Source organism: Siniperca chuatsi, linkage group LG9 (genome assembly GCF_020085105.1).
Source record: "Siniperca chuatsi isolate FFG_IHB_CAS linkage group LG9, ASM2008510v1, whole genome shotgun sequence".
Classification (NCBI taxonomy): Eukaryota; Metazoa; Chordata; class Actinopteri; order Centrarchiformes; family Sinipercidae; genus Siniperca; species Siniperca chuatsi.
Genome location: NC_058050.1, coordinates 14,996,965 through 15,019,431, shown reverse-complemented (window position 1 = coordinate 15,019,431; position 22,467 = coordinate 14,996,965). Strand labels below are relative to the sequence as shown.

The 22,467-nt window shown below is 40.4% G+C and overlaps 2 protein-coding genes across 2 annotated transcripts; both read left to right on the top strand.

Annotated features, from left to right (window-relative positions):
• Positions 1–10,327: 10,327 nt before the first annotated feature.
• Positions 10,328–11,256, top strand: fabp4b (fatty acid binding protein 4b). Its single transcript, XM_044207367.1, has 4 exons — positions 10,328–10,488; positions 10,633–10,808; positions 10,880–10,981; positions 11,109–11,256. The coding sequence occupies exons 1-4, from the start codon at positions 10,416–10,418 to the stop codon at positions 11,160–11,162; spliced, it is 405 nt and encodes a 134-aa protein (XP_044063302.1). The 5' UTR covers positions 10,328–10,415; the 3' UTR covers positions 11,163–11,256.
• Positions 11,257–12,914: 1,658 nt separating this feature from the next.
• Positions 12,915–15,767, top strand: LOC122881325 (protein FAM8A1-like). Its single transcript, XM_044207366.1, has 5 exons — positions 12,915–13,410; positions 14,095–14,215; positions 14,366–14,489; positions 14,659–14,798; positions 14,905–15,767. The coding sequence occupies exons 1-5, from the start codon at positions 12,948–12,950 to the stop codon at positions 15,047–15,049; spliced, it is 993 nt and encodes a 330-aa protein (XP_044063301.1). The 5' UTR covers positions 12,915–12,947; the 3' UTR covers positions 15,050–15,767.
• Positions 15,768–22,467: the final 6,700 nt, after the last annotated feature.

Below are 22,467 nucleotides of genomic sequence, written 5' to 3'. Positions count from 1 at the left end.
ACTTTGTCGCATTGAGCTGCAGATGGTTCTGCTCACACCATGAGACAAAGTTCCCCACCACAGCCCTGTACTCAGTCTCATAACTCATCTCTTGAGTGACATATGCTTCACAAAAATAAATAAATGAACAAGGTCTCAGAGGAAAGCTTTAATGAAGATGCTCAAACTCATTTCTGCAATGACTTAAATCAATATTATATTAAAATGTTATTTTAAAAGCATGTTTTTTTTATTTATCCTTTGTAGAGAGTATCCAGTCTGAGGTCCTTTCCTGTGCTTGACAGCTCAGGCTGACCAGTGGACTCATGGCCTCAGGTCCCAAGTTTCCCTGCTGGGACCCCAGTTTGTGAGCAACAGGCCCCATTATAGCGGGAGCCCTCTTCTTCTTTGGTGTTGTGGAGGACACACGGCCTATTAGCAGAGTGTGTTGTTCATTGTCTGCTGTCAGCTGTGTGGTTCCACAACAGCATTGATCAGCTGGGAGGCCCAACATTAGTCAGTCAGCGTTGCCAGGCTCTCCTAGGAAACTCCCCCCTCCACCACCTCCTCCCCAGTCACTGCAAACAGGTCAACTGCCTGGTGCACAGAGACCTTCCCAGGGAATCATTCATCCACGGTGGGTGAAAACAGTGAACTTCGCTCTGCTGTGTAGTGAGAAAGAGAAACATAAATGTTTTTAGAAGCTTAAGCTACACACAGCCATAGATGAATGTTTTGCTTATGAGCTACATTAAAAAACATACAAACCTACTTAGGCATAAGCAGCAAAACACAAGTGCCTCACTCTGGATGGGGAGCAGGGGTGGTCTGCAGAAGGTGTGAAAATTTTGACCCCCACTAATATGCCAAGGTCAGAGGGCAAACTATATAAAACACGGGAGCTTTCAATGTTTATGTTCCACTGTGTAACTGATCCCTTCTGGCTGTTGTATCGAGAGAAAGAAACACGTGATATAGATATTTCTGCCTATGTATACATATATTTATATATAAATACAAGGCAAATGTTAATGTTATGTTGTATGCATACTAATGAAACCATCATACAGTGGTGGAAAGTAACATTAGAACATTTAGTCAAGTTCTTCAAAGTGAGGTTCTTGTACTTAACTTGAGTATTTCCATTTTATTGCTTCTTTATACTCCACAGTATTTCAGAGGCAAATATTATACTTTATACTATTGGTTACATTGCAGATTAAGATTTAACATACAAAACATATGATCATTGTATAAAATAAGGTGCATTGCTATAGATTATACTCAGTGCCGCTGCTAGCCATTTTGGTGCCCTAAGAATAATTCCTTTATTATTCGCCCGCGCGAACAACAGGAACGGACCATCCGGCACGGGGGGGGGGGACTAGACTAGAGCAATTATTAAATATCTTTCTTGTTCCCCCTTTTTTGTTACATATACATGGCTAAAATGTGCCTAATATTTCTATAGGCTAATGAAATATTACTGGCATTTAAAAAAAAAAAATCATTAGGCTATTTTTGGTGCCCCCTCAGCACTTGGTGCCCCATGCACAGTGCGTGATGCGCGTGGTGGGAGCGGCGGCGCTGATTATACTGCTCAACAGTGTATAAAACTGTTACAGTTAGGTCCACCTCAACCAACTACAGCATTGAAGTACTCTTTACATTTTGATGCATGAATAATAATGATCCAATACTATAATAATATATCATTCCCAGAGGCCATTCTGGATTATGACTACTTTTATTTTTGTACATTTTGTTGCCAATACTTACTAATACAGTACTTTTACTCAAGTAAAGATTTGAATGCAGGACGTTTACTTGTATCAGATACATAAAATACCATAATACTGTTAACATAAAATCAGCAGTCAAATGTCAGTCTTTTCTCTGAAGGTCTGTCTGGGAATCGACAGCATTTGAGGCTGGTATAATTCCTGTGTTGAGCCTGACATGTCTGGTAAGGCCATCAGTGGGAGGGTGACACCCCCCCCATCTTCCATTCCAATACCTTGTAGAGCGGCAGCTGTTTCTCTGTTCTGTCCATCAGGTCAGTTGTTAACTTGGTGCGTTGGGAGCTAGACAAGTGCAGATGAGAGCAGGGAGCAACTGCAGGCCAACACGCTGTTCCCAGAATGTCGTGGGGGGGGGGGTTCAGTGGTGACAGATACAATGTGCAAGCTTCAGTCATTCTATTGATGCAGTGAGTGTAGATGAACCTTCACACCATCCTTGACAGTTACACACATACATAGACCCCCACCTCCCCTCCCCTCCCTTTCAGCACACACTTTCACTAAAAATCATGCCTATACCTTTACCCATTTCATGCATTTCTACGTGCCAATACTCCCACTTGGTCGATTTCTAACCCTTAACATGTGCATAATCCAATGCTGAAAAACTCCTGAGGTCTCCATACTCCCTTTCTGGACTGTGTTTGTCATGTAGGCGTCTATATTGCTCTTCACTCCAGAAACTGTGCTTGTGGGACAGATTCGAATACAGATCCTCAGCCAGGTCAGTACAAGCCCTTTCCTTGCCCTCTACCCCAGACTAAACCACAAATCTCCATGACTCTCTGCTGATAGGCAGCTTGAGTATATTTGGGATCACTTCAGTATTGTTTATGATGCTATTATGGTAATATGGCTCTACAGTGCCACTGGCTCTACAGGACAGGCAGGTTCATGTGGTCTCCATTAAGCAGACACAAACCACTCTCCTCTCACCTGACTGCCAAGGTCTTTCACATTAGTGCTGACATTCCTGTGCTCCATTAAACATAATTAGGGTTTTTCTTCCAAAAACCTTGACTTTTCACCTGTGGCATCACAACTTTTTCTCAGCCTCCACTCCAGTTGACTTTTGGTGATTTTGGATGTGAGTTCTGTAAAATTTCCTATTTGAGTGTGTTTGGTTTGAGCTCATTTGTCTGTGATTGCCATGTTTCTCTAAATTATACTTACATTTAATGACTTGAAGAACATGCCAGTCTGCCTGTTGACCGTGGGCCTAACTCGGCACCAATCTGAAGAAACTACTCTCAAACCAGTGCCAGGAAGCTAAGAGGTATAAGCAAGCATTTGTTTGAAACTGGCGTGTGCCCAGCTGCCTTCCTCAATCTTCCCTTAGGTTTCCCTTGGTGACTCTTTGTGTGCAAGAGTGCGGCCTGAGTGTGTGCTGGTGTGTCTGCATGTGTTTATGTGTGTGTGACCGAGAGTGTGCGAGTGTGTTTAGGAGGTGCTGTTTCCCACAGCCCTGATCTAATTCCGTGGTAACTCAATCTCCGTGTGAGCGCTTCCCGGCGAGTGTTCTCCCACCCGTCGACAGGCTCTCTCTGGCTGGCTGAGTGGCTGAGTGTGTCTGACAGAGGCCGGCTCAGTCCCTTTGGACCCCCACCCCCCCACCACCTCCGTCCTACCCTCCCATCAGGATTGATTTACTATGTCAACCGTTGGGGCTGTCGGCAGCAGCGACGCTCGCAGTCGTGCCTGCATCCTGTGTGCACACCATCCTGACATCTTATACCTGTCATTCAACAACTGCTGCAGTGGCCTTTGCATTTGTGTATGTATTGAGGGAGGGGGGCATCTGGTGGACATTTCTGTGTGTGTGAGATCATGCCTTGTCCATGATTTATTCAAATAGAGTAGAGGTGCATGTAAAAAAAAAAGTATTAACTTTGCTGCATATATACATGAACTATGAGATATTATGTAAGACAGAGAAAATGCCACCCAAACTGGTCCTAAATAGCTTGTCTGACTGAGGGAAATGTCTCCCAGACACCTTCCATACAACAATGTTATCCTATGGGTCACAGCTTCCTGCCTGTCTCCCCTGGTTCCAGTCAGCACCCAAGCGCTATATTGGGCAGGGACCAGACCAGGCCTGAGACCCATTCCCACTGTGTGACCGTAATACACCCGCCTTCTCATTCTTTACTTTCCTGCCTTTGTTGGCATCCATTTTCCTTGTGCTTTTTGGATAGGTAAAGGAGGATATGTTCACTTCCTTGTTTCTTTGTTTAGCAGGAGTTTTTTTTTTTAAATCTTTTTTTCTGAAGACAGCTCCTCAGGTCATAATACTGACACCAGGATCTCAGCACTGGCTGCCAATTACAGGGCTTAGAGTCAATTACAGGGCATGAACAGCATCATTTAGAAAAGATTCGAACAATACTTTGAACTCAATACTTTGATATGGACAACTTTATGTGCTGGCTTGAAAAACGTGGATGAGTCACTCTTGAATAAATAAAAATCTATTTCATTACATGCACACTCCTTCACAATGGCCCTGAACAATTATAGTGTTCATAAGGTTTACCAGTCTGCTGCCCATTACCAGTTAAGTTATGCAAGTCCACAATAGAGAGAAGGCAGATCACAAGACCGGTTCCCAAATAAGCGCAACAGGAGACAGCATGTGATGTCCACACAGAGAAAGGAGGACCACTGAGCAAGCTACTTTTAAGGCCACACATTGTGTTGCCACAGGAAAAACATTGTTTGCATATCAATGGAGTGTGTGTGTGTGTGTGTGTGTGTGTGTGTGTGTGTGTGTGTGTGTGTGTGTGGTGGGGGTGTCTGGGGCTCTAATTGAAATGTATCTCCTGGTTTACATCACTCAAAGGGAACCTCTCAGGCAACAACCATATGAATTATTAGTTGAGTCAAGCTGTAGAAAATTATAATTACTTCTCTCTGCTGTGTGTGTGTGTGTATGTGTGTGTGTGATAAGTTAGTCCTTTACATTACCTCAAACACCTAGGCCAAGGTTTTTTGGGGGGCTTGTGTGCAGTATTATATTTGCCTGATGCGATTTGGAATAAAATCTGATTAGTAGTGACTATAACAACTGATAATTATTAGACAGAACAGAGAAACAAAAAAGAGTCAATTTATGATGTGTCACAAGTTTAAAAAAATTTTGGGTTTTTTTTTGTGAGCCGGCTCCTTTCCCAGTGGATGCTCTGTGCCAGCTGTCTGCGCTGCAGTAAAGTATTGCTTTCCCAAGCTCCGACCTGTGGGAAAATCTGTTGTGGCCAGTAATTGATTCCGCCCTGCCAGCCCCATTACTCTCCACTGCAGTCAAACTGCCAGTGATCTGCAGAAAGCCTGTTAGCACAGCCCCTTTACTCTTTCTTTCTTTCTCTCCCACTACACAAACATGCATCAGAAAATCCCACCAAGTCCTACTATTAGTTCTATCGTTACTTCTATCTGTCTCTATACATTGTTTTTACTCTACAATCCACATGCTTTGTGCAATTTCTTCCATTTATCATATGTCCATATCAAGTTATAATGTCCCGGTGATTCTGTAGAATGTCACCTTTAATGTCAACTGTTGTCTTTATATAGTTTTCATTAAAATCTTTGAAATGCTGGAACAATAAAAGTATGCTCTCTATTCATCTGGCAATCTTTCCTTGGCAACATATGTTTAATTGTGCAAAAACTATGGACCACTGACCTTAAAAGTCTTAGCAGCATTTGTTCAAAAAATGAAAATGGCACATTACATTTGTTACATGCATCTACTACTATCTAGTCCACTCCACAGTCAGATGTCCATGTGAGTTAAAGATGATTTGAATTGACAGGAAAGGTTGGAGCACACTTGCCAGTTTACCGGGGAGATGTCACAGATATTAATGATCTCTGTCATCGTCTTGAAAGGGATGAATGTGTTGGTTATTTGGCTGCAAAGCTGCCTGGCACTACCCCCAAAGTTTGTCATGAAATATTAAGTGCAGTCATCTGCTGAGATGGTTGAGTTAATTGTCACAGCCTAACACATACCACATGTCTAAATAAAGGTAAGTGCTCCCCCCCTCCAATTAATCTTCAATTAGGGGTTCTGCTCTGTGCCTCTGCTTTTGTGTCTCCCAGCCTTGGCTCAGCAGGTGGGGGTATGGTGGGATTGTGTGTGTTAGTGTGTGTGAGGGGTTATATGAGGATTATCAGGCTCTGAGTGGACACAGGACAGGGGTAAAAGGATGTTTTCTGACACACATTCACATGACAATTGTCATTCTGTCCCACGACTATCACTTCTTGTCACATTGATTACATGGCAACACAGCCTATACAAAGCTTTAGAAGAAAGGGAGACATTATATTGACCCATAGAAAAAAATCATTCCATGTGAGATGCAGAGAGACATAAGAGGCCTCAAACAGAGTGATTTATCAGGGATTCTCTCTGGCAGGCTTTATATAACTACCAGCTGAGTGGAGCACTTTCCCATGTTGTAAGGGGTCAGGAGGCCACCCTCTAAGCATTGTGGCAGTTGTTTTTCACACAAGAATTCCAGCCCACTGTTGGGGGATCTAAGAGAACATAAAAGAGGAGCAGAGAACTGTACAGTATGCATCACTGTAGCTCCTGGTGAACCCCCCGCCCACTGCCCTCTGCCCTCTGTGCCCGGTGGCTGTGCCCCATGGGCAGCTCTCCCTGCACCTCTCCCTGTATTGACAGAACAAGCAATGTCTCTGTGAGAGGCAGCCTCCCCCTCATCCCTCTCCAGCCCCACCGTCGGTGTGCTGCAAACCAGAAGCCTGAGGCGCAGGGAGCGAGTGGGATGAAGGGATGAGAGAGAAGATCAAAGCAGGAAGCATGAAAAAGCTCAAAGCACACAAGCAAGAGGCACCTCTCTGACCTCCGCCACACACACACACACATACACTCTTCATCCTGGCTAAGCAGAGCGATCAGCGCCCACCCTGGCCCCTGGTTCCCCCTCATCCAGCAGCCGTGTAAAAAGGCAAAGAGGAGAGGGCACGTTGCTCAGGTCGTGTGAGTCTCTCTGCAGATGGTTGGGACCTGCTGGGAATGAGACCTGTAGTGACGCCCGTGGCGCACACCCAATTCTCATCAAACTTGAATATTTCTTTCACATCATTCTTTTTTATTTTATGTTTCCAGCTTTTTGTTTTTCCTAAAATGCAACAGGCTTTTAAAATTAATTTACTTTGGGATTGTTCTGTATTCACTGCATGGCTTTTTATTGGCAGTCTGAAGGCACATTTTTATTGTCAAAAAGTGATGCAGCGCGAGAGATGGCATGAAAAACATTTCCGTTAAAGAAAAATGTTTCAAAAGAAAATCAGGACTCAGATGCATCAATTTAAACACATTTTTGGGTTCCCAGACAAGCCAGCAGGAGGTTTTCTAAAAATGATTTAATCATCTGTGGGATTTGGTTCAAATTGTAAACATATTATGGACATGTCTCAACCACAGTACATGAAAGGCACCGCTAAAAGGCTTTCATGGATCTCTACATGGAGGAATTTTATCCCCTACCTCAGGCAAAGGCTTACCCAAAATAGAAAAGACAGTTTAAGCTCAGATGGTGGGAATACAATAAAATTTACTCAAGCAAAATGGGGAAGTGAAAGAAACTTACATGATCTGGAAATAGGGTTGATTTAAATGTTTTGTGCCCTTTTTATTTATCGTACTTTATGAAGCACCACTCTGTCAGATCACTGGCTGCAAAGAGTTGCAGCAAAGTTCACCATCAACATGATCAGCTGTGACCGCAGTTTTACCTGCCGCCATATAAAGCTGTAGCTTCGTTTTATAATGAGCCCAGTCAGACTTGCAAACTCCCCCTTGGCCCTGAGGATCCTCTCTCCATTATTCATGAGTCCTCAGGTTGGACCCTGGGAACAAGCTGAGCGAGGCCCTGTGTCAATACGAAACACTGGCCGCCACAATGGGCTCTGCCTCCGACTACACTGTTGACAGACACCAACACAAAGGAGCTGAAAGGGGTCCCCCTCCGTTCTCACACACACTGAAGAATGAGTCAGTGTGCTGCTGCTCAGAGCTGTGTTTGTACAGTATATACAGCTTTTGTCCATAGCCACTGTTCTCCCATCAATGGGGGCTGAAGTGTTGATGAAAACCAGGAGGAAAGGACTTCTCTGTGGCTGCCAGCGAGAGTTCATGTTCATTAGATGGGCTCTGCGCCTGCTGGATGGCACCTGTATGTACGCAGAAACCCCCCGGCTGACAGAACAACAAGTAATCGGATTATTGGATGGGTAAACAGCATTCCGTGATATATCACAGCCCTCCCTCTTTGACTATCATATCATTACTGGCTGTCATTGAAGTGAATGAATAATCAATGCATTTGGACGATGAAATCAAATATTGCAGCCATGTGATGTCTCATTAAGGTCTTTCTATATGGCATACAGCGATTCCACTTTCTCTTGTTTCATATTGACGACTAATACATGAAGCACAGATGTGCTGTGATAAAAGGGTGAATCCACCTCAAAAGGGTTGTCGCATGAGTTACACCCACGCTCTTAGACAGTTTCACCCATCAAACCTCACTACTTTATGTAGGCTTTCATACTTAAACAACCATTGTTTGTTTGTTTGACAAAACAGTAATCAACTAAATCCATTTGACTCTATGAGGAGATACAGTATGTCACAGGGCACTCTGATCTGAATCTGATTTGCTGAGCATCTCCAATCATTTCTGTGAAAACTCTTTTCCGCTTTGATCTCCTTGAGACATTCATCAGCAGCACTCATGAGCTCTCAAATGAAAAAAGGGATTTATTAGTCTGTTTCTCTTAATTTCGTTGTTTGATGAACAAAACTATATCACTATAAGACGGTGTAGTCCAGGAGTGTTCTATCGTAGAAAAGGTTTCAGTCGTGGTCATCTGGACACTGTTTTCAGAATCAAGACGTTTCGGCTCCCATCCGGAAGTCATTCTCAATTCCACAATTGAGAATGAAACCTTTTCTACGATAAAACTATATCACTATCAAAATTTTTGCATTGCACTGGCTTTCATAGAGAGGATTTACATGTAATAAATACATGAATAAATTAAATCTCATCTACTGTACAGCAATGGAGTCTGTACTTGTTGACTCCTTGTTCAGGACATATTGTCTTATTATACCAAAGCCTTGAATTAGATCAGGACAGCTACTCAAACAACAGAGCGAGAATATAAACTTGATCAAATTTTAATTTTGTTTTCTCTCAAATACAACTTTAACTCACATTCCTTTGAGTATTTTAAGTTGCTTTTGTTTTAAAAGGCCAACAATAAGGCCTACTGTAATGTATTACTGACACCATTGGGAGGCAGTACACGACAGTCTGACATTTGGCCACCAATCCACTGATATTGGATTGCTTTCTGCTACAGTGGTGTAATTCAGTTTTGGTTGGCCTACACTGCCAGTAAAAAAACTTTGAATACCTTAACTTTTGCAATTCTTACTAAATGTCAGGCAGTTCAATTGCAAATGCATTGTACATGCTCTAATAAAGTTGGAAAATATACATAAAGAATGAACATAAATACAATGACAAATGTTTCACTTAAATTTGGAGATCCATTTCAACCCTTTTTAAGTGTGCTAAAAATGCGCAGTTATGACCAGAACCTCTCAACTATTTTATTTGCTTTTCACATGCGCCATCTACTGGTCAAAACGAGTAACAGCATTCACTCAGAGAAGGCGTGATGCTGTTTGAAGGCTCAAAGTGATGTGATTTGTTTTAAACAGATATACAAGAATTTATTTTCAATGAAAATTGGTGCTCTGTTGCAATTGTGGGGAGAGACATAAAAACTCTACATTTGAATGTAACATTAACTCTGTGTTTTATTGTAAATCTCGTACTCTTAATGGGTAAATTTCACATATAAAAAGTATTTCCGTAATATAAATGGCTTTTTGATAGAATGTAGCTTATATTTAGATCTCTAAATATAGAACAGTAGACTAACCACAAACAAAAGAGTGTACTTGCATTGGGAGTTGTCTGGTGAGTTCCCTGAACAATTGTAAATTGTTCATTTTCATTTCAATTTAGATTTATTATTGTTTATTAGATTTTTTTGGTACTATTATTGTTAAATATTAGTTTTGTATTTTATTTTTTATTCTAACTTAATTTATTATATAAACGTGAATTATATTTATTTGCACAATAAAGCATCATGTATCCGGCTGCTGAAGATGCGTGATAATATTGTTCAATTAAGGATAAAATGTGAAATTTGCCTGCATCTTTCCTTCTGCAGGGGCGACATGCAACCTCACACCAAATCCTATCGGATCAAATTACTGCAGCCCTTGTTTCACCTCCCCAATGAATGCTGAAGTCAGCAGACTCGAGCTAAACTACATTTCACTCCGATCAAACACATAATCGAAATCTGATTTTCAGACACGCCCCCTAATCAGTTCATTTCCATGGCAACGCCAGCGGCTTGGTCTTGATTGGTAGCCCTGAATCAAGCACGTGTTTTGACCAGGCTTTAAATATGTAATTTACCCAGAACCTCAGTCCCTTCCTGCTTCACCTTTGCAACAGGAGAAATAGATTGTGTTTGTATAGCTGACTGAGCTTCATCTTCACCATCATGGTTGAGCAGTTTGTTGGAAACTGGACTCTGATTGCCAGCGAGAACTTTGATGAATACATGAAGGCAATCGGTAAGACATGATATACTGTAAACTGAGGGGATTATTTTGTTAAACTGTGCCTTAAAAGTCAAATTAGTCATGTATAGCATCGTTGCAACATCATACAACAGCATTGTAGAAACAGTATCCTACTTAAGCCTCATTGTGTTGAAGGTGTGGGCCTCGCCACTCGGCAAATGGGCAACATGGCAAAGCCTAACCTGGTGATCAGCGTGGATGATGCAGGGGCTATTTCAATGAAGTCTGAAAGCACTTTCAAGACCACAGAGATCAAATTCAAGCTGAACGAAGAATTCGAGGAGACTACTGCAGACGGCCGAAAGACCAAGGTGGGTCATCTTTGTCATCATGAACAGATTTATCTTTTTGCAGTGCTTAACAGCCTCAACATGATTTTCAGACCATCGTCACTCTTGAGAATGGGAAACTCGTACAACAACAGACGTGGGATGGAAAGAAAACGACACTGGAACGAGAGGTTCAAGATGGCAACCTAAAAGCTGTGAGTAATTAACTGAGCAACTATCTAGGTGGTTTTTTAAAATGCATTCCTAATGTTTGCATTTAAGAAATCATATCCTCGTCTTATGACATGTAAGAGTTCTAACATGTGAATATTGTCTCTACAGAAATGTATCATGGATGAAGTTGTTGCAATGAGGACCTATGCGAAACGGGCTTAATTCCATCGAAAGTTGAGCCTGGACCCTCTGTTCATTTCATGATTGCACAGAGCTACTGCAAACATGCCAATAAAGTCTGAACTGTGATACTTAAGTCTGTGTAATTGTGCATGACTAGAACAGAACAATGTGGTGTTGGGTGCACGATTTATTAATGGAAGGAACTGTTAAAGGCTAGTACACACGTGCTGGGGCAGTTGTGCTTTAGGAAAGTTGAACATCAACTTTAGTGTATTTAGACTTTGTTCATCCCAAACCTCTTCAAAGCCAAACTATCAAATGACGTCAGGTGACATGTTTGACCTGATTTTAAACTGTAATCATGGGTATAGTACAAGAGGGTTAATGTAACATGTAGATACCATAGCAGGTTGAAAGTCATGCTTTCAATCTTGATACTATTAGTCTTTGAGGTTTTGTTAACGGGACTGCAGAATCAGCAGTCCTCCTATGATAAGGCCGGGGGCGAGGCCAAATCCCGGCTTGGGGTTAAACCTGTGACCTCATTTGTGCCAGGCGTCTTGTCTTGCAGGCACAGACTGAGCGTTCAAGCAAGTGCACGAAATGTTTTAATTAGGGTTCAGATTTACCCCGGGTGGTGCTCAGGCAACGATGAGTACTCACTGGGAACCTGATCGCTTGTCTCGACCCACATACACACAAGGTCCGCGCGGAGTCTCCGGCGCATACGCCGGATTCCCCGCTCAGTTCAAGCGGCGACAGCAGCGTGTGCGCCTGTATCTGGACCACAGGTCAAGAGACTGATAAGGCAGAGCTGATCGTCAATCAGGCTTGCAGTAAAGCTTTGAACATTAGCCTACTGTGCAAGATGACTATTTGTCAACTAGGAAAGCTACCATGGTTTTTGCCATGTAGGCCGAGATTGTCAGCTGACAAATTACACTATTTAAACACTGAAATTGAGCGGACCCACAGTTTTAGGTGTTTTGCATAAGTCTTGGGAACACTGATATATGGATGTTTGAATATTTACAAGTTTGTAAAAATGTCTAAAGAGAATTTCAGTTTAGTTTTAACTGTCGTAGTTTTAATAAATGAAAGTCTTCTTAAAAAGGTAGGCCTATGTATCAATACGCAACAATGAGGGTTTGTGGAGGTCCTTCAGTTCTCCCAAATTCATTTTAGATTTCTGAATGCCCTATTGTTAAGGATTAAGCTTATTCAGGGTATTGTGTGGGTGCAGGCTTTAAGAAGCAGATCTCCTTTGAAATGGTTTTACCCCTTTAAACACAACCACACCACGAGCTTGTAAATTCTTAGCAATTGTCCTAGTTTGACTTAGCTTTTAAAAAATTAGGCTACAATAATTTTCAAATCATCGACTTATCACAGCTGGGGGTGGCCTCAACAAAACAAATCCAAGTCCAAAAGTAATATAATGAAGCGTTTTGCTGCATTACTTGCTCATTTTAATTATTACATAATGTGAACTTGAAGACCCGAAATGTTATGATCTCACTGCAGCTTCTATCTGGCAGAAAAGACACCCCCTTGCGGCCGAGTCTTGTAATAGCAGACAATGATTGGACAGTACCACTGTATCCTAATAAGGGGGGGTCACATTTTCAAGAAATGGAACATAAACAGTTTTGTGAGAGTTTGTCTGTCTTTAGAAACAGCTATTTAATTAATTTTAAGTCAACACACTTCTCAACAATAATGTTTTTTTCGATCATAATGTCCACTTTACAGTTATCTTGATTTCGACTTTCAGATGAAATGATCCGGAATGACGTTGTACGTGACGCGACGCCATCATTAAACATGGCTGACAAAGAAAACACAAACATGGAAGTCGATAAGGAACAAAATAAACCCTTTGCTAACAAAGTTAAGCCACTCGTTGACGAAGTTACTCAAAGAATAGGCAACCAGAACCATATTGAAGGCAAAAAAAACGTCGATGAAAGCCGCGCCACAACGGAATATTGCGAAAAGCTGCAGGCGTGGATGTGGCAGTACTACACAGGATATGTGACTTGCCAGAGCTGGCTGGCAGCGTCAGCCATGTCCTACCCTTATTATTTACAGCCAGCCAGTGGGACGTCGACGGCACCTCTTGATATCAACTCTCAGAACTGGTATAACAGTCCGTTTGGTCTTCCGTTGTCGCCTTATCTACATGGTGTCAACTCCCGGAGCAGCCGGGCAGGTGAAGCAGCTGGCGGGGCTGCAGTGACCGCTCAGCCGCAGCAGCCGCAGCAGAATGGAAATGCACAGAGACCAGGTAAAAGCTGCTGGCTTTTCGTTGACCGCTTAATCTCCAGGTTGCCAACATGTAAGGTTACAGACAACCAATTGAATTTTAACGTATATGAATCGCAGTGACGGGTGCGTGAAGGTCTCTGCCGTGGTTCACAGTACTTACATAGGTTAACAAGTTGACTGCAATGGGCTCCGACTTCGTTATGCATGCTACAGGACACAATATCCACCCTAGAATGTAAGCAAATAGGTTACAAGTAAATATTGTACCATAAACCATACCAACCAAAACGTGAGGATAACCATACCTAATTATAATTTGACCACAAACTATCAGCAGAGATGAGATTGGATCACTAGTGGCAGATCAGTGTCTGGTTTCCGTTATACATATTATATATATTATATTGACATGGTTAGCATACCTTGAATTGGACACTTTTGGGGTGAACTGGAACGCGGACTGCGAGCCAGACCCAATCACCCAACATCACCAAATGCTCTTGTGGCTGAAAGAGCAAATCCATGCAGCCTGGTTCCAAAATCTTGTGGAAAGCCTCTATTGACGAGTGGGGACTGTTACAGCAGCATATCTGATAATGTTTTTTAAATGACATGCTCAACAATCACATATGGGTGTAATTTTAGGCTGTTTGGCCAATAATTTACTGCACCGGTTTGACTTTTTTTTTCTATTTTTCACCAGGTCGGGAGTATAGCATTCCTTCACCTCTCCAAAGATTCCTGGCTGAGATGGTGGATTTCTTCATATTGTTTTTCATCAAAGCAACCATAATAATCAGTATTATGCACCTGAGTGGAATCAAGTGAGTTTATTTAATTCCTGAAGTAGTGGCGGTCTGTATGTGAAATGATGATTAAGTCTGTGTTTTTTAATTCCTTTAGAAAACCAATTGAATAAACATAGAGACTCTCTTTGGTTTAATATCACAGAAATATGTTCCTTTGCTTTTCAGGGATGTTTCCAAGTTCGCCATGCATTTCATAGTGGAGGAAATAGATGAGGACACATCAATGGAGGAGCTACAGAAAATGATGCTTGTTGCACTTGTGTACCGGATATTAGTGTGTTTTTATGAGGTGAGCACTCATATAAAAGTTTTCTGCATACTCTGTTACCCAGATTCTAATACAGGTAAGGTAAGGCAAAACACTGGTCTCAACCTTAACTGTCAGCTGTTTCTCTGTACATTTTGGAAAAGCTCCCCCATGCAGTTAAGTGACAGCTCCTACACCATTCTCCCTTCAGATTGTGTGCATTTGGGGAGCAGGAGGAGCCACTCCAGGAAAGTTTTTAATGGGACTCAGAGTTGTTACATGTGACTCATCAGTTCTGGTTCTGCCTAACCGGGTGCTTGTAGTGCCAGCAACTAATGTCTCCCTGTCTGCGTGAGTAGTTAATTTTAAAGGTTATCTTTCAGCAGTTTCATAACAAATGCGCAAAGTTTGACTCTCCTGTTTGTATTTTAATCACCGTCTCTGTCTCCCTCTACAGATCAACTGTCCGAGCCTTGAACAAGAACTTCTCAATTGCCTTCTTTTTCCCGGCCTTCATCACGCTTCTGTTCTTCCAGCACAACAGGACTGTGTATGATATGGTAGCTGGTACAATTGTTGTAAAGCGCAACAGGGCCAGATGACGCAGAAGAACCCAGAAGAGAGTCTTACACTAATGCTGAGCAGGCAATGTGTGATGTTTTTTTTAAATTTTTAAAAAAAGCCTGCAGAACTCGGACTTCGTCCTTTCAAGGTATCGTCAAAACAAGCAGGAGCATTCATATGGTTGCTGAGAGTTTGATACACATCAGTATGAGCTATTACAGTTCCCTACAACTTGGGTTTGGTTTGTCTCGGACACATACTGTATTTCTGCGTGTATGTCTACATGCTGCTTTCAGAATCTGTTCCTGTGCCAAATTGATGTCTCCTTTGAAGACCGGAAAAATTATGGTATATGCTACCTTTTCATTAACACAAGATTTGCATCTTTTTAAATACTCTTCCAGATTAAGGGTGAATGTCTCCAATCACTCAGTATTTAAATCACTAATCATGCATTCATGAGATTATACCTTCAGTATCTCTTTGTATTAAAATTTTGAGTTGTATGCTCAGACTTTCAATTTTTGAGTTGTTGACCTTCATCACTGCAGGAGTGATGCATCATGCTCAGCCTTTTCAGCAGCTGAAATACTTTGGTTCTAAGGCACATTTAAATGTATCGAAGGGAAATGTAAACCTGAAAACAATTGCTCTTCTTTTACTCTGACAGCATGCGTGTGACTGAAAAAGTATGACACATTTTATGTGATTAACTGTTTTTTGCATTTAAGATTAAATGAAACCACTAATTCCCTACATGTTTGAGATGTCTGTCTTTTAGCAGTTTGTCTGCTATTTGTGAATCATGTGAATTATGTGAATCATAACATGTGGCCTTTATTGTCACCAAATCTCAACCAAATAACTGTGGGACATTCTAGGCAATGTTCACCACCACCATCATCAAAAGACCAAATAAGCAAATATATTTTTGAAATGTCTCCACCAGTGTTCTTGTAGAATTTATGCAAAGGTGCACTGAAGCTGCTCTGGAAGCTTGTGGTGGCCCTAAGCACTTAAGAGACTGATGGTTTTCCTTTATTTTATCACCCTTTTGTTTGTTTTCCTTTTAGTATGCCCCATTATCCAGCACTTTGTGGCCACATTTTGAGACATTAAGTTCAAGACTTTGTCCAAATTGCTCTACTAATTTTTTTTATTTGATATTATATTATATTATGTATATGAATTATATTTTTTAAGTTTTTATTTTAGAAATCGATACTGTACATTGATCTTTGTAATGCAAAGATATATTTATCTCAACATTAACATTACTAATTATGAATATTAGTATTTCTTTCTTTTCCACACATTTCATGCTTTATTTCCAACACATTTGTCCACGTACAACATCTTTGCAGTTTAAAAAATCATGAAATAAAGATATACAGAGATGAAAGCTTAACGAATGAGAAAGGTACATCAATATTAAATAATAATAATAGAACTTTATTTGTAGAGCACTTATCAAAACAAAGTACAAAGTGCTTCACAAAGTATATTGGCAATATTTACAATAATATTATGTTATGAAGTTCATTGAATTGAGGTCTCAAACATTAACCACTCTAAATATGAGATGACATATATGAAACAGATTGTGACAATTCATAGGATGATTTTCTACAATACAGTAATTCCTGCTGGGTAATGTACTCTACTTCCACAGTAAACACTTGTGAATATATTCCACTCTAATTTCTGTAAGAAAGCATGGTGGGTAGGTGTTTTTCCAGTTAAATATGTCATAATAAATTAATCTTGTAACTTAATCATTGCAATCTGTAAATACAGTAATTTTTATTTGCTGTGTTGTGAGAAGCTGAAATTGTAAATATGGTAGATTACAGAACACAGAGTGATCACATTCTTCTTCTTTACAAGAGTTTGGCTCCACCTAGTGTATATTTGTTGGGCATACAGGCATCCCTCTGCCTGGGTTGATGCATCATGGAGACTAATAAGACCACAGCACTGTGGCCTGCATACAATATTTTAAACAAAAATATGTTTGTGTGTGATCCTCATTTATCATCACAGAAAGTCAATCAGTCCATCTGCCCAGAAAATGAATCATTCTCTACTAAATAGAGGGACAGCCTGAATCCACTTGTTTCAAGACTTTTCTCCCATTCTTTGAGTTTTCTGGCATGTCACATATACTTGGAGGAGACTGTTGGAGCTCCAATTGTTGGCAAGTGTTGACATGGTGATTGTGTTAGGCCCACTAAGTGGCAGCTTCAGCTGACAGCCACAGATGGTGCTCCCAGATTACAGAGTGATTCCCCCCCCCCACATGCTGCCGCCGTGCACCATGCCATTACTGTAGGCAACAAAATAATATAACTCTTTGTCGTGAAGGGCTGTACTGAGGACCAGAAAAGTGTTTGCAGACACAACCATTACTGCGCTGTATGCTGATGAGTGAGTGTAGCTCTATTTGGAGTTGAGGCATGTTTGTAATCTATTTTTGTATCGACATGCTCTGGCTCGTATCCATAGAAAATGTGCAGGAGGAAGATTTTAGAAAGAGCTCAAGGGAACACTTATTACTACAATTTATGACAGCCCTTTGTGTGAAACTACTTAATGTTGCAATAAACATAACAGCCCTCGTAGTGAATTAACAAACAGCAATCAGTTATTATTAAAAACGATAATATTTTATGTAAATCACAATAAAGATCATCCTTGTGTCTATAAATAGGAATGGCACTAATCATGGCAGCGTTAGAATTGATTCCTGCACCCTAGACTAAGGGGATGAACTCAGACTTGAAGGAGCGAGAAGATGTGAGTGTATCATCACTGTAACTGTGCAAAAACATTAGTCTGTTTAATTTGCATAATTTTTTCCCCCATGTCTGTTGTTTGATGCCATGCTTGACAAACCTAGTTCTTTGCTGCCACATGGCATGCCATACGCTATCTAGTTGGTGAAGTGTCCAGCCTGAGTTCCTGCCTCCCTCTCCGGCTCTCTTAACAAGGGAGTCATCTACAGGCAGCATGGAGGGTTCACAGCTTTCTCTGACAGCCATGTGTCTGTGTCTGAACAGAGCCACATACAGGGCAGAGGGACAAGGTAAACAGTCTGGGCTCAACCGGACTAAAATATTCTCTGTGAACGATCAAATTTGTGTCCTTAAAGTCATTATTCGTTCATTAGATGTTCCAAAATGGCAGCTGGCTGCTGCTTGTCACACGCACAGCAGCAGGCTCCAGGTGTTTTGAAGTCGTGGACTGAAATGCTGCTCAGTGTTGTTGTTTCTCCCATAGTGTCTGTGCCTGTTGGTATTCCTCTCAAGTGGAGTCAGTAATTACAGGCTGGCTGGGTTCTGCCTGAGTGAAGAGGGCTGTTGATGAAGAGGAGACCTGCTGACTGGGCAGGGATACGAACGCCTGCTCTATCACACAAACATACTAGAGATATCATGGGCGAGGGTAACACAGACTCACATATAAATATATACGTTTTGAATTGTTGTTACTCTTTTGAGGACTTTTACGACCAACAATTCCATTTACATACATGGACAATATTGATTGATCTGAGCACAGTGTTAAATATTGACTTATGGGTGGTACATTTTTATTTATAAGGGACCGTATGAAAATTATTATGGGGGATAGTGAGTCAAAAAAGGGGGAGAGTTATGTATTTTTTATTTTGCTGAAGGGAGCATAGTCTGAACTTTTTGGAGGAGCAGGAGCACTTGAGCTGCACAGAGCTGCCACCTGTGCCTGGTTCATTTAGTCACTTTAGACAGCGCTAATAGCTGTCCACTTAGTAGCTGGAGTGTTTGGGATGCACTTTTCTATGTTTGCTATAATTTCTAATGTGAAATCTCATAGATAGAATAAAATAGTACACCATTTCAAATGTTTTATGTTCCCTAAGTTTTTTGATCAAACAAGTTGCACCAATTCAATACTGTTATATTATTTTGAGATATTAGAGAGGAGGGTTTTACAGTTTTCATCACGGGGAGGGTCCATTGGAAATATTAAAAAAGCTGGGGAGGGCCTCGCTTATTAAAAAAGCTAATCATTAAGTTTAGCTGCTCTCCTGACCCTGATCATTTTCATACAGTCCCTAAGCCAATTTAAACTGGATGTGGGCATCATATTAGCACTGTATCAATTGGATGTACTGCCATTTACAATGCCAATAAATTATGAATGAGCTCATTTCTAGGAAAGTGAATAAACAAGAGTGAGTATGATATGAATAAACTAATTTTCCAGAATAGTACGCTGCTTGTGCTGGAGTTCATTTTCCTGGTATAGAAATAGATGTGAATATGAGGCAAGTACAAACTCAGGATGAGTGATGTAGAAGCATAAAGAGAGGCCAGGAGTGTGTATGTGTGCTGAGGGGGAGCAATACAGCATTCATACCAGTTTCTATGACATAACATTGGGTTTCTGGGTGTTTGTGTTTTTGAATACAGTAGATTTCTGCTTAAGGCTGCGAGAAGCTTGAGTTGTCAAGACAACCATGGAGGCTGCACTGGTTACTGCAGAGAAATACAGCTTTTTCTCTCTTTCTTAGATAATGTTGCTTTAGGGTAACATGATGTCTGATGTGCATTTGCTGCACATATATGTTTGAAGAGAAACTGAAGGGTAGAAATTGGCCTAAAATATGTTTACCTCCTGGTATCATTTTGAAAGCTGCTTGTCCACTTTTGACTTAGTCACTGCTGTCTCCCTCATGTCAAGAGAGTCTGTGCCATGTTTCCACTTCAACACTGATTCGGACTAAGGAGGTGCTGAATACCTTTGCCGGGCAACAGCTGCATTATTTCCAAAATAATCAACACGACACGTTCAAGACCTTTACAGAAGACTGAGAAACAAAGAGACAGCAAAGGAATGAAAGAGGTATCTGTCCAAACACTTTGCCCTATACAGTGATCTAAAAAAGATGTTTTCATCATCAATTCTCAAATGTAGTCATTCACACCAACTGTACTGCCCCATAAAGTCAAAACGCAGTACATATTTGGTTAAAGTTGAAACCCAAATTAGACTTTTTGACATTTGTTATACTATGTAAGAGCATGTCAAATTTTCAAGAACTAGAAAACAGAGATAAAAACCAAACTGCAGTGACTGTACTCTGGCTAGTTGAGGCTAGCCAGTGAGATAGCCTAAACTAAAGCAAATTTAGTTTCGTCCTGCTAAAAGCTAACTTGGCTAGCTTAGCAGAGTAGCAGTAGTAGCAGCTTCTGACACTAAAGGAATTCATATGATTTGATGTGGTTAAGCTATACCTTTAAATCACATGTTTAAATGTATTTAATTAAAGAAGACATGAAAGCTGAAAAGGACAGCTGTTTGTAGTTACTGTGTTTTCCTTGCGCCCCTTATATTGTCCAATCATGAGTGCAGCAGTATCTAAATGTTTTTTAGGTTTAACGCAAAGTCTGTGATGATGATTAGTGATCAGCCTAATATATATATATATATATATATATATATATATATATATATATATATATATATATATATATATATATATATATATATATATATATATATTTGATACACAGTTGGCTAAGATATTGTTGGCCACTCTGATATGATTCTTTGGTCATATCAGTGCATATAAATATATATGAATTACTGTATTGAGGCATCAAAATATTTATTTTCCAAAAACCTTTAAATGTGACATCTGGTGATATATTGCCTATATTTGTATGAAATTTGTAAATATTTCACATTTACTCATCTCAAGGGATAAGGCATGGTGTGGTATATGAAAGAGATGTTTGTTTAAATATTGTAATATGACACAGAACCCAAGCTGTATGAACTTCAACACTGATGTGCTCTTCTCATTCGTTATGTTTTGATCTCTGTATATCATTATTGTGTGGCTTCTTAAATAAAGCAGAAAATGTGACAAAAACATGTTCTCATCAGGGAGTAGCAGAAGACAAGTATTAGTTTGCCTTCATAATTAACATAATGTTGAGATAAACATATATTTGCATTACAAAGATCAATGTACAGTATCTAGCCAACTCTGAACTGCAGCAAGTCCATACACTGCCCTCTGTTGTGTGAATCTGGTATTGAACCTATACCACAGTGGGAGGAGTGGGCAGGCTTTCACTGAGGTCACTGAGGTCATTTCAGTGATGGGTGGGATTGGCTTGAATATCCAAATCAGGCACTTACGAAAAAGAAACAGCATGGATCCCTGTTGATAACTTGTACTCTATCTCTATAATGACATATATGTTATTTAGTGTAACAGATAATGTTTTCTTGGCTCATTTGTCTTTCCTGTCTCGCCTGTTGAACCACCCAACAAATCTCTAGTGGACATCTTTAGAAATTATGATTAAAAATCACCAGTAACTTTGCTTCCTGGCTGTACATTGTGCTCAGTTTGTTTTTAACACAATTCGGTGTCTTTCTGATTCATTTGGTTCATGTGTTTGAACACATGACAACTCTACTGAGTTCCTTCAGTGGCTGTATTCCTCCTCCACAAATCACCCCCACCCAATCCTTTAGTTGCCTAAACTATGTTCTGGAGATGTGCGTAAGCAGTGGCTTGCTATTTTCAGCTGAATGAAAAGAGTCTTGGCACTTGGACTCAGGATGAAATCTGTTTTGTTCTGCTGAATTTGGCTTTCACCACATGCACAGTATCTACATGTAACAGAGTTAAAGAATTCAGTTTAATGATGTTCTACAGTAAAACCACAACCATTTGACTGAGCAAAGGAATATCTTATCCTTAGTAACATAAATACAAAATGTAGCATTCTGAGGACAGAAAAATGTCTTATTATTTGGCTGATAGAGTACATTTGTTTGTAAGATGTCTGTAGAAAGTGGTAACAGTTATTTTTGATGTAACAGGTTGATTAAATGGTTGATGTACTCCCTCGCACCAAGCAGCCACTGCCTCACCTATGAATCACACTGCATTTGTTTTGTATAAGGAAAACATTCAGACTCTGAATAAATAAAACATTTCCAAACTTGGCCTTTCTGATGTGAAATCACACAATCATAGTTGAAAGAAATAGATTACATCACAGCCCATTTTCATAGGCTTTTGTAGATAACCATTTCCTGGACTCTATGAATGTAGGACCTTGACCTTAAAATAAATAGGACACTGTTTTATTTAGCGTATTTTTAAAAGAACCAGGACAATATATGTTGGTTTTCAGAGCTTCAACCCCTTGTTAACTTGTCATTCATTTCATCTTTAGACATTTAATCCAAGGACTCTGTTCAAGGTCACTTTGAACTCTCCTCAGCACTCAACAATTGCTCTATTGTAATTAAAACTGGAATTTAATGACTCACAGATTTTAAGCCCAAAGTGTACTATACCTGCTGATCAAGATAGCGAAGCTGAGTAGATGTAATATTCACACACTTCTCACAAGTGCATGCACCCAAATAGAGGTGAGGTCAGTAT